The 27,183-nt window shown below is 38.8% G+C and overlaps 1 protein-coding gene across 1 annotated transcript in view; it reads left to right on the forward strand.

Annotated features, from left to right (window-relative positions):
* The first annotated feature begins 10,707 nt into the window (after positions 1–10,707).
* The window catches only part of TMEM132D (transmembrane protein 132D), a 241,735-nt gene continuing 225,259 nt past the window's right edge, over positions 10,708–27,183 (forward strand). Inside the window, 1 exon segment of the mRNA XM_065692254.1 lies at positions 10,708–11,246. Coding sequence (XP_065548326.1) covers positions 11,168–11,246 — 79 coding nt within the window. The 5' untranslated portion in view covers positions 10,708–11,167.

Consider the following 27,183-nt stretch of genomic DNA (forward strand, 5'->3'; position numbering starts at 1 on the left):
CTTTCACATAACTATATGATTATGACAGTGAAACTATGAGGTTAGTGAGACTGATAACACTATATTAATATATTACGTTCTGGTAAATCATAGGATCATAGATTGGTTAGGGTTGGAAGGGACCTAAAGGTCTAGTTCCACCACTGCTGCCATGAGGCTCGGAAGTAATCCCTGTGAATGGATTGTATATCCTTGTAAAAGTGTAAGTAATTACTATTTGCAATGTTAGCCTCTCTTCAGTACTTTTGTTTTTAAGATCGAGTCATAGTTGATTTATTTTTTGTTGCGAAGCTATTTCACACCTCACATGATCTTGCTTTCCCTTCACAATTTCTTCTGTCTTTCCTATGTGTTACTGAGGCAATGACAAGACCTGAATGTAGTATTTACAAAGTATGTTGTGCATTTATCTATTTTCAGATATGTAATATGTCTAGTAATGTCAAGAGATACTGATATTAATTTACATTTAACTTAAAAATCTATGCTTCGAATCTAAAAAGAAAACTAATTACCTGAAACTTTGACTACTTTTCAAACTTAGACAAATGTTGCTTCTGCCTGTGTCTTGTCTTCCTCATGTCTTTATGCTATTGTGATTACAGCATCATTTACTCGTAAGCATTCCTAAATTCCTGTTAGACTTTTGGACTACTGGTGTGCACTGAGCTGATGTTAAAAAAAAAAACCCAAACAAATAACAAAAGTATAATGACTTTTAATATATTGTCTTTCAAGTATTAAGAGCTAGTGTCAGTCTTGCAATATGTTTTTCCCCATATTCATCCCTTTGCACTTTATCTGCTTGCAGGCATTATGCTACTAATCACACTGAGCAGGGAAACAGAGATGAAACTTTATTTAGCTATGCTGATACAAGAATTTGAGACTGAGATTTGGTCAGTTCAGCTGGAACCTTGTTTTGGAAGAATACTAGTAAAAAGTTGAACCTGCAGTGATGAAATGTTTGTCTTTCAGTTTGTAATGGCTTCATTTTTTATATTTCATCTCTCTATTTGTTATAGAAGTTGATATAGAAAGAAAATATTTTTACAGAGTGAATCATCTGTAAAATCCTTTGTGAAATTGAGCTAGTATTCTGCATAGTGTTTGAGCACTCATAAAGCTAATTGTAGAGATGAGAACGTGGCACAACAGACTTTCTAAAAAACCTCTCAAGATTAGGTATAACAAAATCCAGGTTTTGCTTCTATCTGTACTACACAGCACTTTGTGATCTAGCTGTTACTTCATTTCCCCTTCTGTTTAAGATTTTCATCTTTAAGATGCATAAGAAGAATGCTGTTACATTTGTAAGCTATTCTGAGATGCTGAGGTAGAAAATTGTATAAATTGAATACAAAGCATTTACATTGAATGTATATCATAGTAGTGATCATGACTCAGGGCATTTCCTGGGAGCATCAACTCCACAGAAGATGTTTGCTTCTGTTCATTAACCTCAGAAAAAACTAGTTGTTAATAACCTTAGGCACTAAGGTGCTCTCTGAGCTGCGTGTTTGTCCTCTGTAGACTCTGAGGTGGTAGCTGGTGACTCTGTTGTGTTTTCAGAGGATTTTATTTTTGTGCTAGTATTATAGCATCATTGGGCATTTGCATGGAGTTAATAACCTCACGTTAGACTGAATCAAGGTTTCAGAGAAAGTAATCTAGGTTCGATTAAAACTAGATGGTTTTGTGCCTACGGGACTACCAGTGAGGCCCTAAGAACCTTTGCAAAGGAGGACCTCTGGAGAAGAGCTGTTCTGTAGCAGCAAAGTCACGGCTGTTATGTCCAAGACCAGGGCCTGTGCACATTAGAAAGCAAAGATCAAACTACAGGCAGCATTTATCAATAATGGCTGATCTAGATGGAACAAAAGTGATTTGAAGGGTGACAGCATTTAGTTTAGTACTCCCCAAAAGTATAGTGAGCTTAAAATAATACTCAGAATGATGGCACTTCACAGAAAGCTTAATCAAGGTCACTCTGGTGACCTTGAGCCTAGGCATCCCTCACTGGTCTTGTGCAGGTTGAAACAGGATAGGTAATCCATAGACCAGCATCCTTGATAGCTGCAGCTTCATATTCCAAAATCAAAGACTTGCTTCAGGTTTGATGGCTAAAGTAGTCATAGGTATCTTTCAGCGTTATGAAAATATAAGTATTGTTTGTTTGTTTATTTTTTGTGGTTAACACTACAGAAAGTGTTGTGTTTTTCAAGCCTCTGTGTCTGTGTGTGTGAACAACATTCTGGATGACAGCCCAAATCATGAAACAAGCTCTTTGGAAGAAGGGAACTCACAGATGCAAATATATGGTAGAATTAACATTGTTCAGTGCAATGAAAGAATACTTATTTCTAAGGCATTTTAGCTGGATGGCACATGTGGGAACACCTCTAAGTACAGAACAATCACCTGTTTCCAGTAAGACGTGCTGACTGATGTTTAATTGATTATTTGGGAACTTTTTGTTTATATATGAAAGATTTTCTTTGGGAAAGACTTTGGTCGTATGTGATTTTTGCCCTGGGGAATAACATAACCAAACTATTGTGGAGGATAGAGGGTCGAGCTGCTGCATCAGTGATCTGGTTTGTGCTTTAAATTGGCTTGACGTTAATCTATGATTGGTGCAGGAAAAAGACTGTTTGGCTACTTCCTTTGCCTGTTCTCTATCAGCCAGCCTCCATTGGCAGGACTGTTTCTCCTATGATACACTGGAGTGCAGTATCAACTCAGTTCCGTGTATTTAAAAGTTTATGTTCCATTTTCCCAGTAGAAACTGAAAAAGAAAACAAAACTTTTAATTTTGCCATATGGGTTTTAGTGGACTCTTGGAGTCACTTTTCAGCTCTTATTCACACAACAAATGTAACAGCCAAGAAACTTGAGCATTCTGTGGGTTGGGGACTGTAATTAGAACAGCAGTGTTGTCAGACTGACTGCCAGCAGTTCCCTTCAGGTGGAATTTTAAGCCTCATAAGGTAGTCCCTAAAAACCTGGTTTAGTAGCAAGCTGTAAGAAAAGTTAAACTTTGTGTGGATCTCCTAAACAATCTTATTCTCTCCCTTTTTCTTTCAGTTTTGCTACTCTAAGTTCCTGGCAGGTTCTAATTCCTCTTGTTTTCCAGTTTTCCATGTAATTTTGTATCTTTTTTAACAGAATCTTGTTTTCAGGGGTGGAGTGAGGTTTTTTGCCACACGTTTGTGGAGCTAGTGTCATGTCACCCTCCTGTCTTCCCTTTTCCTGCAGTTCCAACTGAGAGGACAGCAAGTGTTTATAGTGAGAAGGTTAAAATACTGTAGATCTTCGGTTGATTCCTCCCAGTTACTGACTCTGTAGTTTCTGTATGAAATGTACTATAATGTGGAAGCTGTTTCCAATATACTATAAGGGCTTTCTACCATATGCTCTCCCATCTGTGATAAGAATGAGCAGTTTAGAAAAAAAGGCAGAAATTTCATTGTGTGATTGGAGTTGAACTGTGCACAATAGCTGCCTGCTTTAGGGAAGCTTTGAAAAGTAAATATGTGTATTTATACATGTCATGAATTCTTCTACCTTCTGTTTATTCCACATTTCTGATCAAGCATTTTCTGTGTAAAAAATATGATGGGTATGAGGCCTGGAGAATTAGTGGAACTGAACACATCTCAAGAGCTGTAATTCAGTAAACAGTTTGCAGTCATTTCAGTTGATTGAAGTGGCTTTTAGACCTTAGTGACTCCACTTTGGAGAGGGTATATACCTTTGCTAAAGATTAACCACAGTGATATAATAGTGCTTGTACTGATGTTTAACATAACTTTAAGGCTTTCTGCAAAACCTGCCTGCCCTGATTATGTCTGATGTCTCTCATCTAAGTGAGGCAAGAGCAGGAAGAGTATATAGGTCTGCATCTTAAACATACCCCCCGAAACAAAACACCCACAGAAGAAGGGAAGAAGAGGAACTGTTTAATTTTAAATGTCTTTGTGGAAATTACCTTAAAAACTCGTTAAGTTTCTATATCACAAGAATTTTCCCTCTTGATGTGTTTGTTATTCCTAGCTCTTATCATACTGAAAGAATGAAATGAGCAAAAGTATGTTTGGTGTTAAAAGACATTGTTTCTTATATATTAGGTTTGAATTTGGCTCATATATATACATATAGCTACTCATTTTGCTATAATTAATCTTCCATTCATAGTTTATAACAAGCCAATAAATTATTAAATTAATAGCACTACAATACATATATAGTACTAAAAATTTTAAGAAGCACTTCAGTGTTGGGTACCTATAATCAAGTAATAAGAACCCATCATGCAGAATGGTTATCCTTCATTAAAAATCTATTTGACTTACACTTTATAGATCAACCCTTACTGTACAGTGAGATCTAAAATACGTAGCATTCAGTAGGCAGACAGTATTTCAGAAGAAGTCAGTATTTTGGACAACACCAATTTTTCAGTAGCCAGTAGAGATTCATGAAGGGAGTCAGAAGACTATTTTGTCCTTCAAACCACCATTTGCTTAGCTAATTTAAGTAATCCCATGCTTTTTGAAACTTTACTAAAGCAATAGATACAGTCAGCATGCTTTAAGGGACTATTCTGACTATAATCTTTGATATCTGTAAATAGAAAACTTCACAAATTGGAAGTTATACTTTTTATTCCAATGCCTTTGTTTTAGTTCCCTTATCTCCGCGCTTCTGTCATTTATTTAGACGCAGTTGTTTAATTTCAGAGAACCTCTAAAATGCACCTCCTGCAATGAGTCTTAAATGTTGTGTGAAGCCGCACCGCATAAATCCAGCACTAGGGGTCACTAGAACTCCATCTTTGACAAGCAGCTGGTGGAAAACAGGGTTGATGCTTGTCGTAGCAGCAAGCCTGTTTTGCTATGAAGCTGAGTAATATTTGTACTGCCAAATAGGCAACTGTTTTAAGGTCTAATGTATACACACAAGTAGACACCATATGTGTTTACAAAGATATGTTTATGAAAGATTGCAAGCTCTTCAAAGCTACTATTCTTTGAATTGTATTTGAATTTGAATTTCTCATTCCTTCCGAATTATTGGGCTATATTGTGTTTGTGTATTTGGACCCATATTTCACTTGGTCTTGAGAAACTATGTACCTTTTAAATCTAAGTCACAGTAATCAGTATGTGGCATTAATAAATGCTGTATCTGAGAGTTTTGGCAGGACTGGGTTCCTTTTAATTCTAAGAGATGTTTGGCACAGCAGGTAAACTGGTTCTCAAAAATATTTCTAATCATTGAAGATCTAGCCCCTGCTCACAGTATGGTGTTACAAAAATATAATTACTGTATTTAATGAGCCATAGACTAAAAAGTGTCAGTTGATGAAGCATAAAAGTTGCATTTTAATCCTGTTTAATAAAATTACTGTATTTTCAGGAGGGTTTATATTAAATTGAGGGTCTAAATGAGGAATTAGAAATCCTCTGATAAAAAAATCACTATCTGTAGTAGATTATTAAATATGAAAAAAGTCTTGGCATGGAATTTATCAGAAAAGACAGAAAATAAGTTTTTTTTATATATACACCATGATTTTTTTCTTATTTAGTCTGGGTAACAACAGAGACACAAATCAAAGGTTTTATTTCTGGTTCATATTCAATATGCTGTAGGTTTTTCAGGGATGACAGCTGAGTCCTGTTCTTTCTCAAAACAAAACAACACGAGCATATAGTAAAGGTCAGAAGTTCTTGGGTGCAGAGTAGGTAGTGAGGGTTCTGAATGTGAGGTGTAGTCAGGCTGTGGAGATCCTTTCCTTGTGAACCAAGATGTTGATGCCCAAATTTAACATGGGTTCAAGAGGAAACCTATAAAAGGGAAAGTTGTTGAGGGTTTCTAAGAACAGAGATACCACTGCTGGTTCAGATGTTGAAGGCTGAGAGAGCGTTCAAGGGAATGACTGTGTATTCTGCCCTTATTTTTATATTCTTCCCTATGTATCTATCTGCTTTAGCCACTAGGAAAGACAGCACAGCATGCTAATCTGTCCTATTCCTCTGTTCATTTTCGTTTTATATAAACAAAGACATTTAATAAAAAGGAAAAAAAGCTGGCAGTGCATGCAGGCAAATGTTAGTGTTGTTTCCATAGTAATTTTAAATGGCTTTGTCCTCTTTACTTCTAAGGCATCATGTCAGCTCGTCTTTAGTTACGTTTTAGAAGTCGTGGTAACATTCTCTGTTCTGTTATTTCATGTTGTCTGCTCCTACAAGCAATTGAGAATGGTACCAGATTTCAGATTGGACACTCTTGCATGTTAACACTTACATTCCAGCCATTTAGATCACTTTCCCTGTTGTATCTTGCAAGTACTGGTACTAATACATCACATTTCACTGTTGTGGAGGCTTAAGTTCAATCCAATCAGGAAGAAGCAATTTTGTTTGTGTCTTTTAATTTTGTCATGAGATATGTATTTCTTCCTATAGTGATTTTTTTTTTTTTTTTTACTGATATCCACATACTGGTTAGTTTATTCACTGAACTCTTATTCAAGCTGGCCTCTGTATCTTACAAGACTTGGTCCTTATAAATCACTGCACTTTACTGTATTATGAGTATGTAACTTGCAGCCAAAGCAGCTTTTAAAATTCTACCATCAGATGAAGCAGGTTAAAATATTAGCTCATGAATTCAAATAAAAAAGCCTTCTTAGATATACTTTTTGTCTATTAGATTGCTGCTGCTCTGGCTAGTAACAGCCTAACTGTAGTGCGATAAGGTTCTTTGTCATTTTTAGAACTCATTTGTAACTAAGCTATTTCTGAGTCTTCATTGGAAACAAGTAAAGGAGAGTGAAAACTCTGACTGACATCATCTAGTTCTTCAGCTATTGTGAACTGACAGCAAGCCCTGCAACATAAAGTAGCCTGATAGGAATACTATTCACTACTAAGGTTAGTGTTTGATCATTAAAGAGATAGGTGCTCTGAGGGATATTTACACTGACAGCAGAACTGCAAGCTGTCAAATAGATTTTATTATTTCAGCCTAGTAAAGATTTTGAACTGAATCTGCTTTTCTCATACAACAGAAGCATTATAAGAAATCAAGTGCTTTTATTTTTTATTTTCCTATTTGGTATGAGTGAACAGATGTGAATTAGTTTTAAACAAATTTACAAAGTTTAATGTGTCATTCTGCTGTCACTGAAACAAAAATCAAAGTGCTGGTGAATGTCAAGAGAGTAAGATCCAGAAATTACGGTGAAGTTTAAGAGTGACTCAGTTTGGTCTTTGTGGCATCTCCCATTACCTTGTTCTGATTTTCATATTATTTTTGTAGGAACATCGCAAAAAGACTTCAGATGGTGACTGTCCCACTTCTGGCCAGGATGTAGTATACACATATGGCAAAGAAGTCCCATCACTAAAGATTCTGCATTACCTGAACAAGAGAAAAGTCTGCAGGTATGTGTGGTGAAGAAATGAGTGACACAAACAAAAAATAAGAGTGGAACAGGTCATGCTTTGCCTTATGAATGATGGCTGCAACTTCATGGCTACTAAATGGTTTGCAGTTAATGCATTAAATCATATAAAGTTGCAGGGAGGCCAAACTGATTGAGAGTTTCGTTTTTGTTTTCTGAGCCTACAGTTGGAATTGTTCCTTAGTTTGAATGTTACGCAGTAGCAAACCCAGATAATCATTTCAATGCCCTCTGTGTAATCTTCAAAACAGGAGTAAAAATCTGCCTTTCTAAAAATCAGTGGTAAAGTATGCACTGACTTCAGCAGCACTAGGATTCTTCTCTGTCTTCAATAGAAAGTGAAAAATGGTTTTAGTGAAAAATGTGTAATCCACCTGGTTGCAGTCTTTTATATAGTCTGCTGTTTGTTGCTGTGTTAACAGGGCTTCTCCCAGAGTTGCACTTCTAGATTGTCAATGAGGGAACATTACTGTCTCAAAAAAATCCCCAACCCTCAAACAAAAAAATGAATTGATAAACTGATCAGAACAATTAGCAATTTTAATTACATAAAGCAGACTGTATATATCAGTTGATATATCACATTGGAAATGAAGCAAGAAGTCTCAGGGTAGTGATGGATTTTTTCTCATTAAGTTCTTGGATGCAGATTAATGGGTTTGCCACCTTTACAGGTAGCCACAAGTTGTGGGGACAAAGGTCTTTTCATTCTTTCTTGTGTTTTCCTAAAGCCAGTTCTTCATTCACAATTGGTTGTGTTAATTACCCAGAAAAGATTAGACATACTTGCCAAAATAGCATATTGCTAATAAAATGGGAAGATGTTCTCTCATTACGGAGTAGTATGAATCGATGGTATTTTCCATGGGCAGTGTTTTCATCACAAAGGTGTTAGCCCAGCCAGAGACTGTATAGTACAAGTGTTGTCACCTGCACTTGTAAGAAGAAACTTCATTGGGACACCAGCTCTTGCAGAGTGGAATTTGGCAAGTGGCCTAACCTTCAGCTGTCACTTTACTACAACACCCACCAAAGCAAAGGGAATGTGATTTCTGTGCAGGGCACATGCAAGAAATGACTACACTTACTCATTTCCAAAGGGACTGGAGGCAATGGTTTATTCCTGAGTCAGTTGACTTTGAGAAGGCTTGAGACAAACCTGGTTTGTTGGGATAACAGGATAGTGGAAGAGGTGGTGACCTCTGAATGCCTGGAAGGCAGTAGGACTGTGTGTATGAAACACCTCCATATGTTGCACAAATAACAAAATAAAAGCCAGGTACTGGCCACAGAGTCAGAAACTGTAGAAGTGCAGAGAAGAGAATCTTGGTGGTTTGGCTGTTTTTTGTTTTTTCTCTTTTAAGTATCAGATTTTTTTCTTAAAAGTTGGAAAGTTGGTAGCAGCCCTGCTTACACCTGTATCTGGAGAGAAAGCTCTTCCTTTTTTGCACTTTTTCATACTTTCTGTAGACTATAGGAAGCTTCTCTGTGTCCATCAGAACATAGACTAACTAGTGTATTATGCTGGCATATTTCATCCTGCTGCTGAATGGAGCTGGGCATTGACTTCCTTTTCCAGATGATTGATTTATCTTGGATAGAGAGTATTATTTTATAATATTTCTCCTATGTTGGGCAACAAAGGTTTTGGCCACAACATGCTATATGTCATGTCAATAACAATTATTTATCTTCTTTCAGCCAATGGATGCTCTGAGATGATACACTTCTGTTCCAGATACAATGCCAGTTGCATGCTTCATTTCAGATCTGGGGAGCCTCTCTGGGATTGGTAGAACTGATGTGATCTTCTAAAATGAATTCACAGCATCATGCAAACCACAGCCTTTTCTCATTGCGTGGTTAAGATGTACTTCTTGGTTTAGGCAAACAGAAGTACATTTTCAAAGTTTATTTTGATAGACTTGTTTTAAAGTTTCAGCATTATGGATGTTAAAATTGAATTAGTGGTTTTATTGCTCCCAAACATGTTTCTGTGAAGGAACATACTGATGTAAGTTCTTGTAGCTACTTTTTTAAGTTTGGGCTGTGGTAAATTGCATTCTGCTGCCTTTCTGTCTGCCAGGGATAACACCAGTCTGATTATTAGGCTTGGCTAAAGGGTTGAATGGTTCTTGCATTGATACCTTCCTTAATGGATAACCTGAAGTCAGTTGTTTTTCCCCAGCACTGCGAGTTAGACCAAACGTAGGTGTTCTCCCTGTTCGTACAATACAGATGCAGTATTGTACTGCATGGTCCTCACGTTGTTTCCTAAAGCCGGCCGTACCGGCATAGTTCGGCCCACTCAAAAGAGTGCCTTAGGGATGCTCAGCACACGATGCGTTTGGATGCGGGAAGGAGCCGTCGCCAAACCACTTGCAGGAGAGCACACATGCCCGGCGGCGGGCTCTGCCGCTGCCGCCAGCCGCAGCGATGCCAGCTCTTCGGGTGCAGGGGGCAGCTAGGCTTGTGCTGGCCCCGGTGCGCTGTCGTCAGCGGGCTGCCGGTCGGTCTTGCCGGCGGCGCCTCTCCCCGTGCCACCTCAGCCGCTGCGCTCCGGGATCCCCTGCAGCACAGTAACACCCTGCATGGAGAAGCCGCGTAGACCCGGAGGCGCAGCCGCTCTGTGCCCTCCCTCCCCCGAGCCGAGGCTGACCTGCCACCGGGCTCCAGCCCCCGGGAGCGGCGGTGCTCCCCTTCCCCCAGCACCGTCTCTGGGGCCGGGCCAGGCATCCCCGCTCCGCCCTGCTCCGCGCCCCGCTGCCCGGGGATTGGGGCTGCCGCGCTGCCTGGTGCGAGGCGGGGCTTGGCTCGGGAGCTTATTTATTTATTTGTTTCCCTCCTCTTTTCGTGCTTTCCGCGACATCTCCCGGCTGAAATCTCAGTCTCTGTGTAAACAGCAGCCGCGGCACGCGTAGGATGGGCCGGGGCCGAAGGAGGCGGGCTGCCGGGCTGGCCGGGGCCGGCACCCCGCTACGGGCTCAAGCCGAGCAGCATCGGCTGGAGCGGGAGGTACCCGCCGGCCGCTGCGCCCGCCGGCCCCGGGAGCAGTAGGCACGTCTGTGGCAATGACCTTCTGGGGGGAGTCGCGCTCGCCCCCTCCCGCTCTTGCAGAAAGTCAGACAAGTCAATAAGGAGATCGAGAACTTATAAAAAGAGAGGGAGAGAGGGCGCGCAACAACAAACCCCAGCCTCCGTGTCTGGATGATTTCAGGGCTGATCAGCATCACCCAAAGGAAAACTTTGGTGACGCCCGGGGAGCCGCCGTGCTTTTCCAGCGGGATGCGGGCGCTGGCTTCGTGAGGCGCCAGTAGCAGGAGCGTATCTGCCCAAGGAGCCGGAGCCCCGAAGGCCCGCGGCGCCTGCCCAGCGCCTTGCCCCCACCGCTCGGGGTGTTGTGGGGTCGGGGACTGCTTCCCTGCCTCAGGCTACTGGAGCCCCGGACCGAGATTTCAGCCTGAACTGTTTCCTATTTATTTACTGAGAGCAGAGGGGTTTTCTTTACAGCATCATCTGTTTTGAAGAAAGAAGGGAGAAAAGGGGAGGGTTAAAGCTAAAGAAGTAAGTCTCTCTGAAGGAAATGCTTTTACTCTCTCCGGATGACCTATTCTGATAATGTAGCCTCTCCAGCTGAGCGAGTTTTATTTTGACTACAAAGTGTGCAAAACTGAGTCATTAACACACCCTAGGATGTGCACTTCTGGGATTAGCAATATGGGGCATCTGTTGTCACCTCTCCTTTTGAGCCTGGCAGCAGTTTTTTCCAAAGGTAAGTCTCAATCTCTTCACTGCATCTTGTTTCTCATTTATTTTGCATCCACAGCCTCTGCCCCCTCTCTTGGCAATGCCTTGACTGTCAATACCCACAGTTCATGACTGAAAGACTCGGGGAGAGTCCTGTGCTAGTCAGGAGCAGAGATACCTTGATGGGAAATCCCAAGTGGCTGGGGTTTTGTTGGTTGACTGTGATAAAAGTCTGCCCATTTACTAAGGTATTTGTTACCTGGCTATTGCATTTTCAATCATGTAGTAGATGCTGTTGATTAGGTTTGTTGGTAACTCAGTTTTGGATGACAAAAGGTTTGTTATCTGCAAATGTGAAATCTTTCGAGGTGCAAGCTGTTGGAGTTAGCTTCCTCTCTGTTATGTTGTAATAAAAAATCCTGTATCTCAGACTGGCTGGCAAAGCTTTACTGAACCAGAGGTATACGTGCTTACTGAAATGTTCAGAAGCTTTGATGAGAGCCTGAACCAGGTGTCTGGTATTTTTCATGCTGAATAGAGTTAGAATGTCCTGACAGCGTGACTTCAGATGACTCAGTGACACCTTCTTGTTGCCCTCGAGTGTGTTTATAGTAAGAATCAAAAAACCAGCGTATAGGCAATGCACATGTGTTTGTGTGCATTCAGGTCCTCCTGTGAACTTAGTTTTCAGTGACAGCCTCTCCAAAAGGTGAATGCATTTTTGCAATACTTAATTTAGATGATTCTGAGAATTCTTATGGAATATAAATTAGGAGAAGTGCACATTTTAACTGAGCAGAGATTGTTCATCAACAGCTATACAGTTATGCTTTAGCAGGAAAATAAAAATTCAGTCTTGGTTAATCTTAAGAGAATAATGGCATATATATTTTGTCTATGATTTTGCAAACATGCTTATAAAGAGTTCTGCATATAAACATCACTATTTAAAATAGTTTAACATCTTTTTACTCTTCCAGATACCAGCACCTTTCTTTTTTCTTAAGTGAGTTGTTTTTACTAGTTACTTATTTTACTAGTCCCAGAACTGAACTTATGGACAGAAGGCAAAATACACAGCTTTGTGTTTCCATGGTGGTTCCCTGTATCACATTCCTTTCTCCATTTTTCCTTAGAACAGGCTAAGAAAGCAAGCAACAAAATTGTAAATCTGCTCAAATGTTACCTAAACGCAGTGCCTACATAAGTACAGTTTTAAAGTTGCAATTGGAAATGCATTAGCAGCAGGGATTGGATGTCTTTTGAGCCTTTTGAAAGGATTGCTTCATTCACTTTGCACACGAATACCTTTTGGTTTCCCAGCTGGGCTGCAAATTATGTAGTTCATTATAAGGAATATCAGTACTTTAGGTAGGCTGACAATGCAGTAAGAATATAAACTTTTTCATCTCCTGTCTTTTTTGGTGTGTTTCAGTTTGCAGCCTTAACATGGCATTAACGCAGTGTTTGGCTGAGATTTCAGCTATTCCAAGATTGGAGTGAAAGTGGCATTTCAGTCCTACAGAGTACAGTGTTTGTTTTATTGCCAGCTCAGCAATTACAGCACTCATATGACTTTATTCTTAAATGTTATTTAGATCTCCATTGAATGATAAACATAGGCAGAAAACTTGACTTGGAAAGGAGGTCTTCTGGGTGGAAAAAAAATCGTATGAAAACTGATGAGTGAGATTTTTTGTGTGTATTGTGATTGTGAAGTCTTATTAACTCTGATAGGAATTGGAACAAGTTGTGCCAGGAGAGGTTTAGTTTGGTTATTGGGAAAAATTTCTTCACCAAAAGGGTTATCGAGCATTGGAACGGGCCGCCCAGGGAAGTAGTGGAGTCACAGACCCTGGTGGTATGTAAAAGATGTGCAGAAGTGGTACTTAGGGAAATAGTTTAGTGGTAGACTTGGCAGTGCAATATTAGCGGTGGATACTATGATGTTAAAAGGTCTTTTCCAACCTAAACAATTCTGTGACTCTATGAAACCAGATACATGAGAGCCCATTAGAATTACTGTTATTGTCTGTCCTATTTATTTTGCACTTTGGGTATCCAGTATATTAACGTGTGATTGTTGCGACTCTTTGCTGTCTAGTATCTATCTTTAATGGAATAATGTATTTCCGTATTCAATAGCAGACTCCATCTGTACTATGATGCCTTTGCATACTCTGGGAAGACCAGAGTGTTCTAGAAATCTACAGTATAAATTTGATAGCATAAAAGGTTGATTTCCCCTCCCCTCCATAAGAAGATAGATGTAGTAGTAATCAGACTTGATTACTACTACAGAGTGTACGTTTCTTTGATGCCTTTCTGTGGCTAATAGAAAACCTCTCTCATTTATGACATGATGACAAAGTTTTCTTAAAGAGGTAAAAAACATCTAACATGCAACAGCAATCAGCTGTCTATTGTGCATAGTCTGTTGCTGATTACTCAGAACCATGGCAACACACCTTTTTACTGCCGTATTTCCAAATCTTTCAGGTAATAACATTGAAGACTTGAGAATACTATTGTGCTTTTGCTTTGCTTGTATCTTCTAAATGTAGAAAACAGCTCCAGCCTGAGAAATGAAACCTTGTTTTCAATGGAGCTTCATGTTCTTATCAGAACAATTTGTTACTGATGTAATCCATGTATTTTCATAAATTGTCAGTCTAATTATACCTGTGTGTGTACATATATGTGTATATATATAGACAATGGGCAGTTTACATGACAGTATAAATGTAGTTACAGGGGCAGTTGCATTTCAGTTTGACTTCAATTAGGAGTTTTCTGCAGTCAGTTCTAGGGAGCCAGTGCTTATCCTCAGTCAGTTGGGTATTTTGCTGTTTGGTATCAACTACAAAAAGAAAATTTTCAGAAATGTTCAATTAAAAAATAACTGAAGTCCAGTTGACATTAATGAAAACACAGAGTGATACAGCAGGCACAGTAAAGTGGACTTTTTGTTCCTTTGTTTAAGGGGAAAACCTCTCACTGGACTCGTTGGAGCAGAATAAAAACTTTAATACTTTACTTGAAATTCAGGTTCCATGCTTGGCTTAAGTCTGTAATGAACTGAGTATTTCCTGTGAGATGCTAAACAATTTCAGGATGTATATTGTGAGACTTAAGATTGAGGAGCCTTTTACATTATAAATGTTTGTTGTCAAATAAAACTCCTGAATAAATATCACATTTCAGGTCTAAGTTCAACAGTAACAAAACAAATGAACATTTTAATGATTTTTTTTTTTTTCCTGCCTGCATTCTGCTCAGCGTTCCTTGTTCTTCTCTCTCATCCTGGGCTGCAGTCTTCCTGCGAGTTGCTTTCTAATGAGATCTCAGGCCACACAGCTGCTGTTTTGATTTCCTTTCTCTGTTTTTTTTTTTTTTGGAAGTGGAAGCTTGGCAACTGTATTAGGCAGGATTTTCTTGTATACCCCTAAGAGTGTTCCTCATAGCCTAGAGATGTGGATAGTACATACACAGTGATGGCAATCTCCTTGTTATGTACAAGCTGTTGGAGTTAGCTGTCCCTCTGTTATCTTGTATGTGTGTAGAAATCTCCCAGAAACCTAAACCCCCAAATGCTTAGTTTTGGTTACATTATAATAGAGAAATATCTAGATATTTGGATTTAAATTGCTTCTGTTTTCTTCGGAATTTTCCATATTACAGTATTGTTTGAACCCTCTTGATTTGTACTGAATGTTACAGTATGGATTTTGTTTGTCTTCTTATGGACAAACTCTATCTTTGGTTTACTCTATGTAATTTTACTGATTCTGTGATTATACTTAGTATCAGAATGCATCATTCGGTCCACATAGCATTTCTGTTACAATTTTAGTGGATTATATCTATGAATTGTAGTTTTATAGGAAGCTATTTCACTTTAATCTCACTTGTGCATCTTCTGTCTTCAGTGGGGGTAGTGGTGTACAAAGAACTACATAGCTGAACTTATTAGTTACGTTCTGTCTTCCAGAAGGCTGTGGGCCATTTCTGAAGATCTGTATATGCAGATCTTCTGCTGACACTGAAGTGCACTGTGGACTTAACAGAAGTAGAAACATGGAAAATGAAAAGCTGAAGAGTGCAAAAATCTGTGCTTCAGCACTTTCTACTTTTGAAGTTCATTAATCTGGAACACTGATTGTATATTGGTAATGCAGAATAATGCTGTATATGGGATCTGAGATACGTATTCTCTTTTTTTCCTCTCCTTGGTGGTGACTTAGGAGTTCATTGCTGAGTCTCAATTCATGTTGAAAGATTTTGTTTGTGATGATTTTTCATCACATTTTTACATTCTTTTTCTGAAAGTAACAGTGCTGACATTGCTTGTGGACAGACTCATCATAGGCATCTCTTACTCTGTGTGCAATTGGTACATATAGAACATTTATTGCATGCTGATTTCAGTTGGCCACAACTTATATGAGCATAAAGTACAGGTCTGATCAGTAGTTTTTCTTGTAAGCTTTGCCCATGTGCAGAAACCCAGAAAGTTTTCTTAAAAACCCAAACAATAAAGGAAATCTTTTTACCTTAAGGTTTAAGATGTTCCCATAAACCCAAAGTTTTTCTACTTTGTCCCAGCTGCATTTAACTTAGTGTTGTTTGAGACAATATACAAGGGAAAGGGAATTTAACTTGCACTTTTGCTCTTACTATGTTTCTTGCCACTGTGTACTTCTGGGAGAAGCCCCATTTTTATTTCTTTTCTTTTAGTAAAAATAATAAATTCGGACTAAACAACAAAAAATCTACAGCCAGACCCATGTTTTATTTGTCAGCTGCAATACTGGCTTAATGTGATTTTGTTTCTAGTATTTCCCTGTAATGTTCTCATTTTTTACTTCTGTCTTTTCTTTTATTAGTTCCATAGGACTGGCAGGCTCTCTGACACCAACCAATGTTTTTGATATTAATAAAAGCAGCTTTATTCAATAAAGATCAATTTTATTTAATAAAAGAGAAAAATCAAAAGATAATCTGATTTTTCATGCTGCATTTGCGCTAGATCAGCCTCCTGAGGTTGTTGTGGATGCCAAGTCTAGTGGCAGTCTATCACAGGTCCTAGGATGCATAAACATGACTCTAGATGGATTTATTGCAGAGAAGCTGAAGAGGCAGCTGAGATTCTGGTTCGGAGGTTTGGTTTATAAAGTGTTACATTAAATTACTTAATTTTCAGCAGTCTTTGTAATATTGCCTGCTGCATTATTAATGACAGTTCAAAACGAAGTGGATTTTAAATTGTTCAGAGACATTTAGATAACACTAATTATTACAAGCATATTTAAAGTATATATTTAAAGTATATATTTGAAGATGTTAAGCTACTTCACCCTCCTCCATGGGGGAAAAAATTAACTGTAGAATGAGGATTGGCTTCTTCGTGTTCTTGATTTCATCTTTTATTGAACAGACTTAATTCCAGCATAAGGTGTTAGTCTAACGGCCCCACAAAGCTAATGGATTGAAACTCTTTGTCCTTCAAAGAAGTACAGCCTATGTAGTATCTACGCAAGCTTCCACTTTCTAGTTTAGTGGTATGACCTAGTTTTTTCTAGTTTAGTAATAAACTTGACCTAGAGAATGATCTAACTTCCGGCTCTATGATATAAGTTTTTGCATCCATCTATTGATCCCCAGTGGGTGTGATTCAGAGCCCGTTACAGTCACTGCATAGAGTTTCATTGCATTTAGTAGGCTTTAATTCAGAGCGTAGACAGTTTTCTGGAGTGGTATTTTTCCGCCTGTGGCCCACACACTAGTGGTGATTCATAGAACATCTGAGCCGTGTTGTGAAACCAGTGCCAGAAACCTTATGCGTGCAAGCTAGGAGGAAAAAACAAGGGAGGAAATAGAAGTAACAAGGCCTCTTTCAGAGTGCATCCCAATTTGTGTTTGGTTGTAAACAGAGACCTTGTGACAATGTGTAAGATGGTCTGGATTTCTTGCAAAAAGTTAGATGGCTCTTGTCCTTAAAAGGATTGAGGAAAAACTGCTGTAGCAAGACTAACTGTAGTAATTTAAAGTGTTTCTCTGAGCTGTTTGGTATTGCCTCAGTACTTCAGACACAATTGCTGATGGTGTGTGTTTCTAATCCACTGCAGCATAGGGTCACTTAAATCAACATTGAGTAGTGGTTCAGTGAAGCAATGTAGGAATAGTCTGCCAGTCACTTAATGGTCAATTAACTTCCTAAAAGGCTTCCACTATACTCACAGAGGATGTTTGTTTGTTCTTGCACCCTCAGTTAGTTGTTGGGGTATTTTAAATTAACCTTTCCAGAAAGGTTTTTGGAGCCAGTTTTCTCTGTTGCAGATGTTTGTCTCTCTGAAAGCTGCTCAGCAAAATGCACACGTTTTTGTTTCTTGTACAGATCACGTAGAAATGGTTGGTAGTGAGTTATCTGTGCTGATGTCACACTACCCCAGATTTACAAAATAGAAGGCCTGTTCCCTACTGCTGTAGTTACTTCACTTTCTCAAAGGCCCATTGAGCTCTGTTTTTAAAGTTCCTATGAATTGATTTGGTTTGTTTAGTTATTTGGGGTTTCATTTGTAAATAAAGACTTATGCGTCGTAATGCTGTGTAAGATGCTTTGGATTAGGCTTTCCAGGATTTTGATATGGGAATGGTTAGTAACCATTTTCCAGCCTTAATTTATTCAATTTTATACTCGTTTGCTTTTCTTCTAATGGTGTCTCTTAATAGCGCCTCTTCTCTTGGTGAAACACATTTGGCCTCATTAGTTTGCAGTTTTGCAGCTAGAGCAAGCAAAATAAAACCACATGTAAAATTCACCATGTAGACCGTAGAACACGAAGGATATTGAATAACGTAGGTCCTGTAAAAAGAGCAAAATACATGAGTTAGCTAGTTAAAGAGAAAAAAGTAGCAGTGGTAATACTGAGCATACCAAGCAGCAGTGTGGAAAGGTGTCAACACACTTTTTATTCTTGATGTATATGGGTTTACAGGGCCAGACTAAGAAGCAACAGAAGTGTCCTCTCTAGTTGAACTGGGATGCTCTACAGCATGCCTTTTGATCTCTTTGCTTTCAAGTAGGCAGACTGTTGAGCAGTCAGTCCACATACTTCTTGCTAAGGAATAAGGCAGGTGTCCAGATATTAACACAGGTGAGGCTGCATGCCTTACATGTTGAAAAAATCCTCAGATTTTTAAGACAGAGAGATTAGTCTCATCTAATGCTAAATGATTTCAGGACCTTAATTTTGTTGGTCTTCATCATCACTTGCTTGTTTTTTTATATTTTTCAAACTGTATGTCTTCAGTGTGCATTCCGTAAATTCATTGTACAAGAGGAGGAATCCAAAATTGCCAGAGATAAGTAGCTAATAGTGTCTCTGAATATTAATCCAATCCATAATATAAGAAAGGAAACAATACCTCTTAGTTTTCAATCCACTCACATATCAAAGATTCTGTATTAGCACGTACTTGTATCCTCCATTTTCTCCTGAGCCTCAGTGACTAATTCCATTTGTCTTCAAGAAAATAGTGCCAAAGGTGAAATATCTGTATCCTTCAGAGTTGTGCATCTCTGTCTTAATGTAATCAGTCTTGCTTGGTTAATTTTAATTTGGTAATATACATTAGGTAGTTAGTTTTCTTGTCTATGCACGGCAAATTCTTACATTTGATTTCCTACATTGCTGGTAGCCGTATCAGGTGTGCTGTTAGCCATATCAGGTGTACTGTCAGATTTCCCTGCTATGAAGGTGGGTCCTGATGTTGTTTCAGTGGATGTGTTTTGTGCTACTGTTGAAGGAACTATTCAGCTTTGCAGAACTTCCCAGTGTAATAAACATGTAAATCTACCATGCATCAGCAGTTACCCTCCTGTCATCTTCAGCATGTTTCAGAAATAGAAGTAGTTTGGTCAGGTAGCTCTTGAGCTGGAGAAGGATATCTTTATGTGGTCAACAGCATGAGACTTGGGGCAAAATAGAGCAATTTTTCTGCCTAACAGAGGAAATAGGTGCATATGCATTCCGTAAGTTTGTTATAATGCTTTGTTACACTGTAAGCAGCATTAAATTAATACTTTCAGTCTGCGCTAATGTCCGATTTGCACTAATTTTTGCTGCATCTACTATGTTTAGGAACTATTTAACTCAGATCACAAGATCTTTATAACTCAGGTGCTTTGTTAGGTGTCGAGCTCGCCTGAAGAATTGAAAATACTAGAAAAACTTAGGCTGCCTTCTGTAAAAGGGAATGGAAAAGGAACATATGCAAAAGGAGTGTCTCATAATCTGCTGGTGTGCTAGTGCATAGCTGATATGTGACTAATTGAAATTTGTCATCCTCTAAGACTGGAGAGGCAAGGCCACTACTTCCTGTTGCCTCTAATGAGATTCTTTGTACTGATTCTTAGAAATCCTGCTGAAATGCCAACTGCTCAGCAGTCCTTTAAATCAGAATGGGAAAAGATGGGAATCCAAAATATTGTAGACACTTTTAAAACCTTGGTTTAGTCTTTTTGAGTTTTGATATCCCTCTAACAGACAAAGAGTAGTTATACCCTTAGTGATGGACAATAAAAGCGATGTATTGCTTTTTGAAGCTTGATATGATGCTTTCCATAGATCCTCCCTTCTTTACTCAGGGTTTATCAGTTAAGGTTCTCTTATTCTGTATCCATTTCCATATTACTAGGCAAATAGTTGTAAGGCTATCATGACTTCAGCTGTGCTATGCTATAACCTTTGTGGTTGACTGTCTTCCCCTGCATCAGTTGTCTGATACAAGATGATTTCTTGCATACTGAACACTTGTGCACAGTAGGATTCTGTTATATACTTCTGACTCTTTGACACCATCTGCCCAGTAAAGTGGTTTTAATGGGTTTCTGCTGAGCCATCCTATACTACAGACATGACAGCATGCTCTGTATCTTCAAAAATAAACAAAATCTCTTCAGAAAAGCTACCCATGAACGCTGGCTTCTCCAACAAGATTGAGGATTACATACTGTTTGATATTTTGTGGAGGCAGAAATGTTTGTGTTTGATAGGCTTTAAAATGGGAAAATGATGGCTTGGAATGGTCACTAGTTTATATTTTTAAAAGACCTTATAAAGCATGATTTCTTGTCCCTTTTTTTTTTTTTTTGTCAGGTATTATTATCCTTTTATAGAATTGCAATCACTTTGCCTTGTTGGAGTTACCTTTATGAAAGCTGGGCAATGTCGTGGTTCACAATGGTGATTTAGGAGTCAGGGTACCCAGTGGCTTTCTGTAACCTCTGGAAAATCAGTTTTCTGCTTTCCCTTTTCCTTTTAAACTGCCTCGCCTGCTCAGAATAAAGGACCTGTTTTACTTGCTGTAAAGAGCAAGTATCTGTCCCTCTTCTCAGATGAGAATATACATTTTTTGCCACATTAATTAATTACTAGTGGCTGAGTTAGAAACAGGAATATGGCATTCTGATTGTCCTGATTGCTGGACAACGTGAAGAACTCAGAGGCCTCTAAGAATAGAAGAGCCGTGTAAGGGGAAAAAAAAAATAAAGAAATAATGAAACCATCTGTGTGATTAAAAAATTCTAAGAACATAAGTTGATTCCATCCTATGATGTTACAATTAATAACTATCCAAACCTTTTCAAACAGCAGCATGATAAAGGGCGCATAAAAAACTTCTAATAGAAAGATGTCATAAAGATGTTTTTATATTTTTTTGTTGTAATCCATGTTACTAAACTATTGGAAAAGATTTTGAATATCCATATTAATAATGCAACAAACCACTTACAGTGAAAAAATGTAGGTTTTGACAGATGATACAGATCATAGAAATACTTAATTCATTCTCTCCCTCTTCAAGTCTTTGGGGTTTATTTTAAGCTCCTTCATGTTGCAAACAGTGGGTGGCAGTGGTGATGATGAGATGGACTGGTGAAAGAAAATGTTGGCTAGTGGTTTACTTTATTGCTGGGATGTGAAAATTGAAGCAGACAATGTAAATGGATTCTTCTGAACTTCTGAGCTGACTTGATAAGAATGCACAGAGAATCAGACACAATCCTTTAGCTTCTTGTTTTGTAATTTAAGTATAGTTTTACCTCCAGCTGAAATGAAGGCTTCCATTGAAGCATGAGTTTCTTTTGTCTTCTCTGTGCCCTATATAGTGCTAGTTCTGGTTTGTAGATCTGTGTAGGGTGCCTGTACAAGATATTTGAACCTTTTTCTGGTTGCCCGTTTACTCAAGAATAACAGTTGCTGAAGTCCCCCCCCAAAATTATCTTCAGTGCTACTGTGGCATTTTGAGTGAATAGACCACAAGTCTAAGGCAGCTTTTCAGTATATTCTGAGATGTGCAAATCCTTCATACAAAAGAACTTCTCACAACCATTATTAGCTTTGGAACCTTTTGTTCAATAAAGATGTTTTGCTTTTTTAACCTGTGGAATATGAACATGGTGGTACCATTTGTGAGAAAGTTGGCAAGATACTTGTTTGCCACTGAAGAAACAGACGGTTTTGTTATTATTTAATAAATGGTCAGCAGCAGAGCTGTGCATGTGAAGCTTTTGAATTATGTGAATCTTTTCTGCTTTCAGGTTCCTTAACATTTTCTGGCCAGTTTGGTTTGAAGCTGTGGACAATCTTAGCAATACTGCATCCAAGTGCAGGGTCCCTTTATGTTCTCATGTTTGCCTCTTTGTAGATTTCTTTGGACTTGCTGTTGCTTGAAACCACCCAGCTTCTCAAGGTCTGGAATTCAGACTGAATTTACTGGTTAGAAAAGTATAAACCAGATAGCCCTATGCATTCCCTTAAGAATTAAAATGGTATTTGCCAAGCGCTATCCAGCAGGCTGCTATTTCAAGTGGTATATCAGTGCTCTTTTCTCTTTGCTTTTGCTAATGCTTCGTTTGTGTAATGGATGAAATGTTAACTAAAGAGATACCTAAGATCTGTGATCCTTACACAGTTGGTTGCTGCTGCTGTTACCTTTTTTCCACCCTTTATCACAACTTTGGGTATTGCTGTAAATGTTCCTTCTTGTTTCTGCTGCAGTAGTTTAAAATACATGTATCAGCATCAACTGTCTTTTCTTGCCTTTTCATTTAGACTCTTTGTCTGAGTAGCAGTAGGTCAGAGTAATGGTACAGTAATTGCTGTTGAAGCATTTATTTGTTTGTTTTCTTTCTATTTCTATGCAGTCATATGTTCCTTTCATCCTTTCATCTATTCCTATCAGAATTATGCATGCGGTTTGGATCAGACCCTGATAAAAGAGAAATATTTTTAAGTAGAGGATACTATACATAGCAGACCTTTGTTATGGTATTTATAGTCTTGATGTTTAGAATGTCTTCGTATGCATTATAGGTTCTCATCAAATAATCAAATTGCATCAATAGTAATAAAAGAGATGGTTCATGAAGGGATACTTTTCAACTGTTCTCTTTTCAGCAGCTTCAGAAAAAATGATGAAGTTGGCAGCATATTTGCAGTGCTAACAAATTTGGGCTTTGGCAGCCTAAATCAGGAACAGCAAATTCAAAACTGAAGATTCCTCAGAGATGTCTTGATAGTAACTGTCTTTAGGTGCAGGGGGAGCATTCACAGACCTTGGGTGATTTTTAGCTGCTGCAGTAGGTCACAAGGTAATCTTTCAGTTAATCAGTTGTGTCAAATCTTACCTTTATGGCCTACAACTTCTACCTAGGAGGTTGTTGGGAGACAGTGAAGATCAAGGGATGAAGAAAAATTCCCCCCAAAATGCAGCGAGAGCGTTGCAGGATGTTACTTGGTGTAACAGGACTTTTGTTGTGTCTCAGTTCGTAATGTGGAGTGCTAAAGCTCATTTTTTTCTGAATATGTGTTTTTCTCACTTGTGTTTTCAACCTGGGTATAGCAGCCATCGTAGTATTCCTATCTGTGACACTGCACTGTTCCTCAGCCTATTGTCTATAGACTTTGACTTGTTGCTGCTAGTCTGATCAGTTTGTCAGAGAAACTACACATTCTGAGGCTTGTTTTATCTTCTTCTGACAGACAAGCACTATCAAAATCTCATCTGGAGCCTATGGAATTATTGTAGCAGTTTCAGTTATGTTTTATGCTTCTGTGACATCTGTCTTAGGAATAGCTCATCTATTGTATTCGTCTCTGTCTGAATCTGACTGGTCCTTTGCAAGTGCTGCGTTCCTCTACCTCTTCATTTTCTTCTCCAATGACTGAATAAATGTTTCTCTCAGGCACTCAGTAAGTGAATTCCTCCATACTTCTTGCACTTTTCCTTGCCTCGTTAATTATAGGTCAGTGCCTTTACTGTTTTCCTTCCAGTTGCAAGTTTAAGTCTTGTTTTTAGCACTGACATGAACAGAAGGAAAACAGACTATATCATGTTAGATTTTGAGATGATACTGAACTTGTAGTACTGACCTATAGGAGTTAACAGAAAATAATCGGAAACCTAGTCTGGGAGACCAGAAAATCAAGTTTGAGGGCAAGCAAGAAGAAATTTATGAAAGTTAGATGACAAGAACAAGTAAAGATCAAACTTTGCTACTGCTCTGCAGAGTAAGAACTGGTAGTGAAGAATGGGATTGTGAACACTGCATATAAAGAGAACCAGAATATCTGCTGCCTGTACTCTCTGGCTTGCTTCAGGCAGACAGTAAGTGCACAGACTATGACCATTACCAGAACAGTCCCAGGAGGTATGGAGTCTTCAGACTCCCTCACATGTGCACGTACCATAGTCCACGGGCAAGTTACACATGTATTTGACCTTATCCTATAAAACTGGTATCCTACTGAACAGCAACATTCCCCTCACATGAGTTAAGGCAGCTTGAACTCAGAGGACACAATCCCTTCTACACAGAATGGCCAGGGGTCAGAGCTGTTTTTCTGAGATGGTTCCCAAAATCACTGTGCTTCTTGCAGCTATATTCTGCCTAAAGAACTTAGCTGAGGTGGGAATGGGGGATCAGGCATCTACCATGCAGTCTGATGCGGAAAAACTGGGAAAGAAGCTTTGCTCTGTTCAGCAAAACAAGTGAAATGCTCTGGATTTTTTAAATCAGTGGCCCATCCTTGATGGGGGGGAACTGAAATTTTAGCTTGAAAAAAATATGGAGATTCAATATTTCTTTTATGGAGTAAATCAATCTTAATTTTACCTATGATAAATTCAAGTTATAAACAGCTGAGACAGATTTTTGCTTGTTTTCATGATAATTTTGTGGGAAATGGTTCGGACTTTATTTTACCCACTTGAACAAAAGACTAAAATAACTGGTGCTCACTTACTTCTTTTTATTCAGTGTTTGCAAATAATTCCTTTTATTTTTTTTTTTTTCATTAAAATATTTTCTCATTCATGTGAGCTTCTTAATTCCCACCTTGTTTTCCAGTAGTATATACTAAAGGTTTTCTCTCAGCATTTTTTCCTTTGTGTCATAGAAGCTCTCACACTTTGCAAACACCCTTCGTGTCCTTCCTTTACCTGCTGGCAAAAGGCGATACTGAAAATTTCTTAGTTTCCTTCTCAATTGAAGTAGATTGCGCAGCTCTCACAATAGAGCTTGCCTTCTGCCCTGGACAAGTAGTCACCAAATGTGCTGGTAATGGAGAAATGAGTCATTATGTGGCACTAGAGATACCGTGTAACTTAAGAGAAAGAAATAATGAAATGACATAGTATTTTCTATTGCAATGAAAACTGTGCTAAGTGCTGTGAAAATACAGCAAAGAACAATAAGTCTTTTGAAGTCAAGGTCTGGATTTAAAGGAGAGATGTGCAGAATTTTTATAATTTGGCTGTAGGAAGAGGTTAAGACAGATCTTGGAAATTAGAAGACTATTTTACAAGCACGGTGCTAGCACAGTGTGTGAACACTGGTGCCTTCCTCTGGTTTGGGTGTTGAATTTTGTTCACTTAAATCTAAACTGGAAGCAGTCAGAAGAAAATTTGTAATTAGTCTTAGGTTGAATCTGATCTGCAAAGGAGCATGGATGATGGTGTGGTTCCTCAGTAGGTGAAATGGTGTGGTTCCTCAGTAGGTGAAGTCAGCCTCAGTTGGGGCTGCTGCAGTCTCTTTTGTCTGGCACTGGCAGCTATGCAGTTGAGTAATGAACCATGCAGAGAGCTGATGGAGCCAGCTGAAAACTTATCTTTTTTTTTCTCATTTATGTAGGTTAGGGTTTTTTTGCAGACACCAGCTCCAACTCTATTGCAGTTGCATACTGAGGTGGTTCACCTCCCTAATCTGATGGAAAACTAACCCACCAGAAAGAACAGCTTTCCAACAGATATGGCATTGTGAGTAATCTCGCCCTAAGGCCAAATGCTCACTAGATCTGAGATGAAAAAAGGCTGAGTGTGTGCCTCAGTATCCTGCAATTACTCTTTGTCATATCAAGCTGTACCTCCAGTAATTTGTTCCCAGGTTTTTTTGTTCTCTTGTAGAAAAAGATCATGATTATGGAAATTAAATGTTTTTCAACCTTATGGAGTAGCATGGAACAAGTCAAAATGGGAAAAAAATTGACAGTGGTCATTTAATGTAAATGCTATTTTCAGCTGATAAACCTTACCAAAGAAACATCGCATTCCACCTACAAAACAGCAACATTTTTTAAGTATAATAGTAATATGTAAACCCTGCAAGTTAGACAAAGATAATTTTATATAAAAAATAGTGTCAGTCACAGTCCTCCCTGAGAAAACTCAATTTCATGGCTTGGTTGACATTTTTGAAGGGGAAGGAAAGCCTCCCACTGTTGTTGACAATGTGATGATTACTATACTTGATGCTTTTGGATTCAGCTATAGCACTCCAAACCGAAGTGGACAACACGTACCAGACTATTTTGATGAGTGAATTAAGACTTTAGAAACATCTTCATATTCTTAATTTAGCCAAACTAATTCTGAGTAGCTGAATTCTGTAGCAGTGAGGGTAGAGGCTGCAAGAAGATGTAAGACACAGGGGTTTCCAGGAAGAACTTTGGATTTCATTTCCTCGCCCCAGTTGAATTGCTGCGGTCATTTTCAGCCATCAGCAATGGCTGCTCTTGCAGCTATTTCCAAAAAGCTAGGCATCCTCCTTCAATAATCATGGGTCTGGGCATTTTCTGTTTGGCTTTCAGTTCTGTACGAAGCATTACAGACTACTGTTGTATGAAATCTCACATCTGCCTATCACCTGGCAGCTCCCAGTTCTTAGTCACTTGTGTTTTCTCATTCCTTATGAAGTAGTGCTGTGACTAAATTGGGAAGTTGTAATGGCTCATCATGTCTTGTGTAGGCTTCCTGCTTCCGACCCCCATTTTCTCTTCCACCACCAGAATGTACACAGTAGTAGACAAATGCCATCTGGGAATTGTAAATCTGTCACATACAAACCAATAGTGGTACTTGTATCAAGATGCAAGGACTCTTACAAATTCTTCTTTTTAAATTATGTCCATCTTGATTCTTAGGGCACCCAGCTTTTAGCTCAAAGTCTGTAAGCTCCCAGGAGTGTTTTATTTTATTACAGTGGAATTGTTAGACCAGAATAGGGGCAAATAGCTGTTTGAGTCGTGGACCAATTCTTAATTACACCTGTGTGCTTCCTTAATGGAATTCAAATAAATGATTTTGTTATGTGAAGGTAGTGGCTTTACATTTATTTCTAAGGTCTTTTTAAAATGTCAGCATGTAGCCCTGAGGATGTGAAAGAAAGGTAGAGTTTATCAGCCTCCCTGGCTGCTCTGAATTAGCCTGAACCTATTGGAAATGAAAGGTTCAGAGAGCACAGATAGAATAGATGGAAGCTTTGAATGAATTGAAAGGGCAAGTTTACTGGCTAACCGTGATCTCTATGGGCAGAACAACAGCTAATAGATTGAAATTGTCAGACATTGTGCACTCCTGGCTTGAGGCTTTTTTGCTTTCCAATTCTGGTTTATGGT

This window comes from Lathamus discolor, chromosome 12, assembly GCF_037157495.1.
Source record: "Lathamus discolor isolate bLatDis1 chromosome 12, bLatDis1.hap1, whole genome shotgun sequence".
Lineage (NCBI taxonomy): Eukaryota > Metazoa > Chordata > Aves > Psittaciformes > Psittacidae > Lathamus > Lathamus discolor.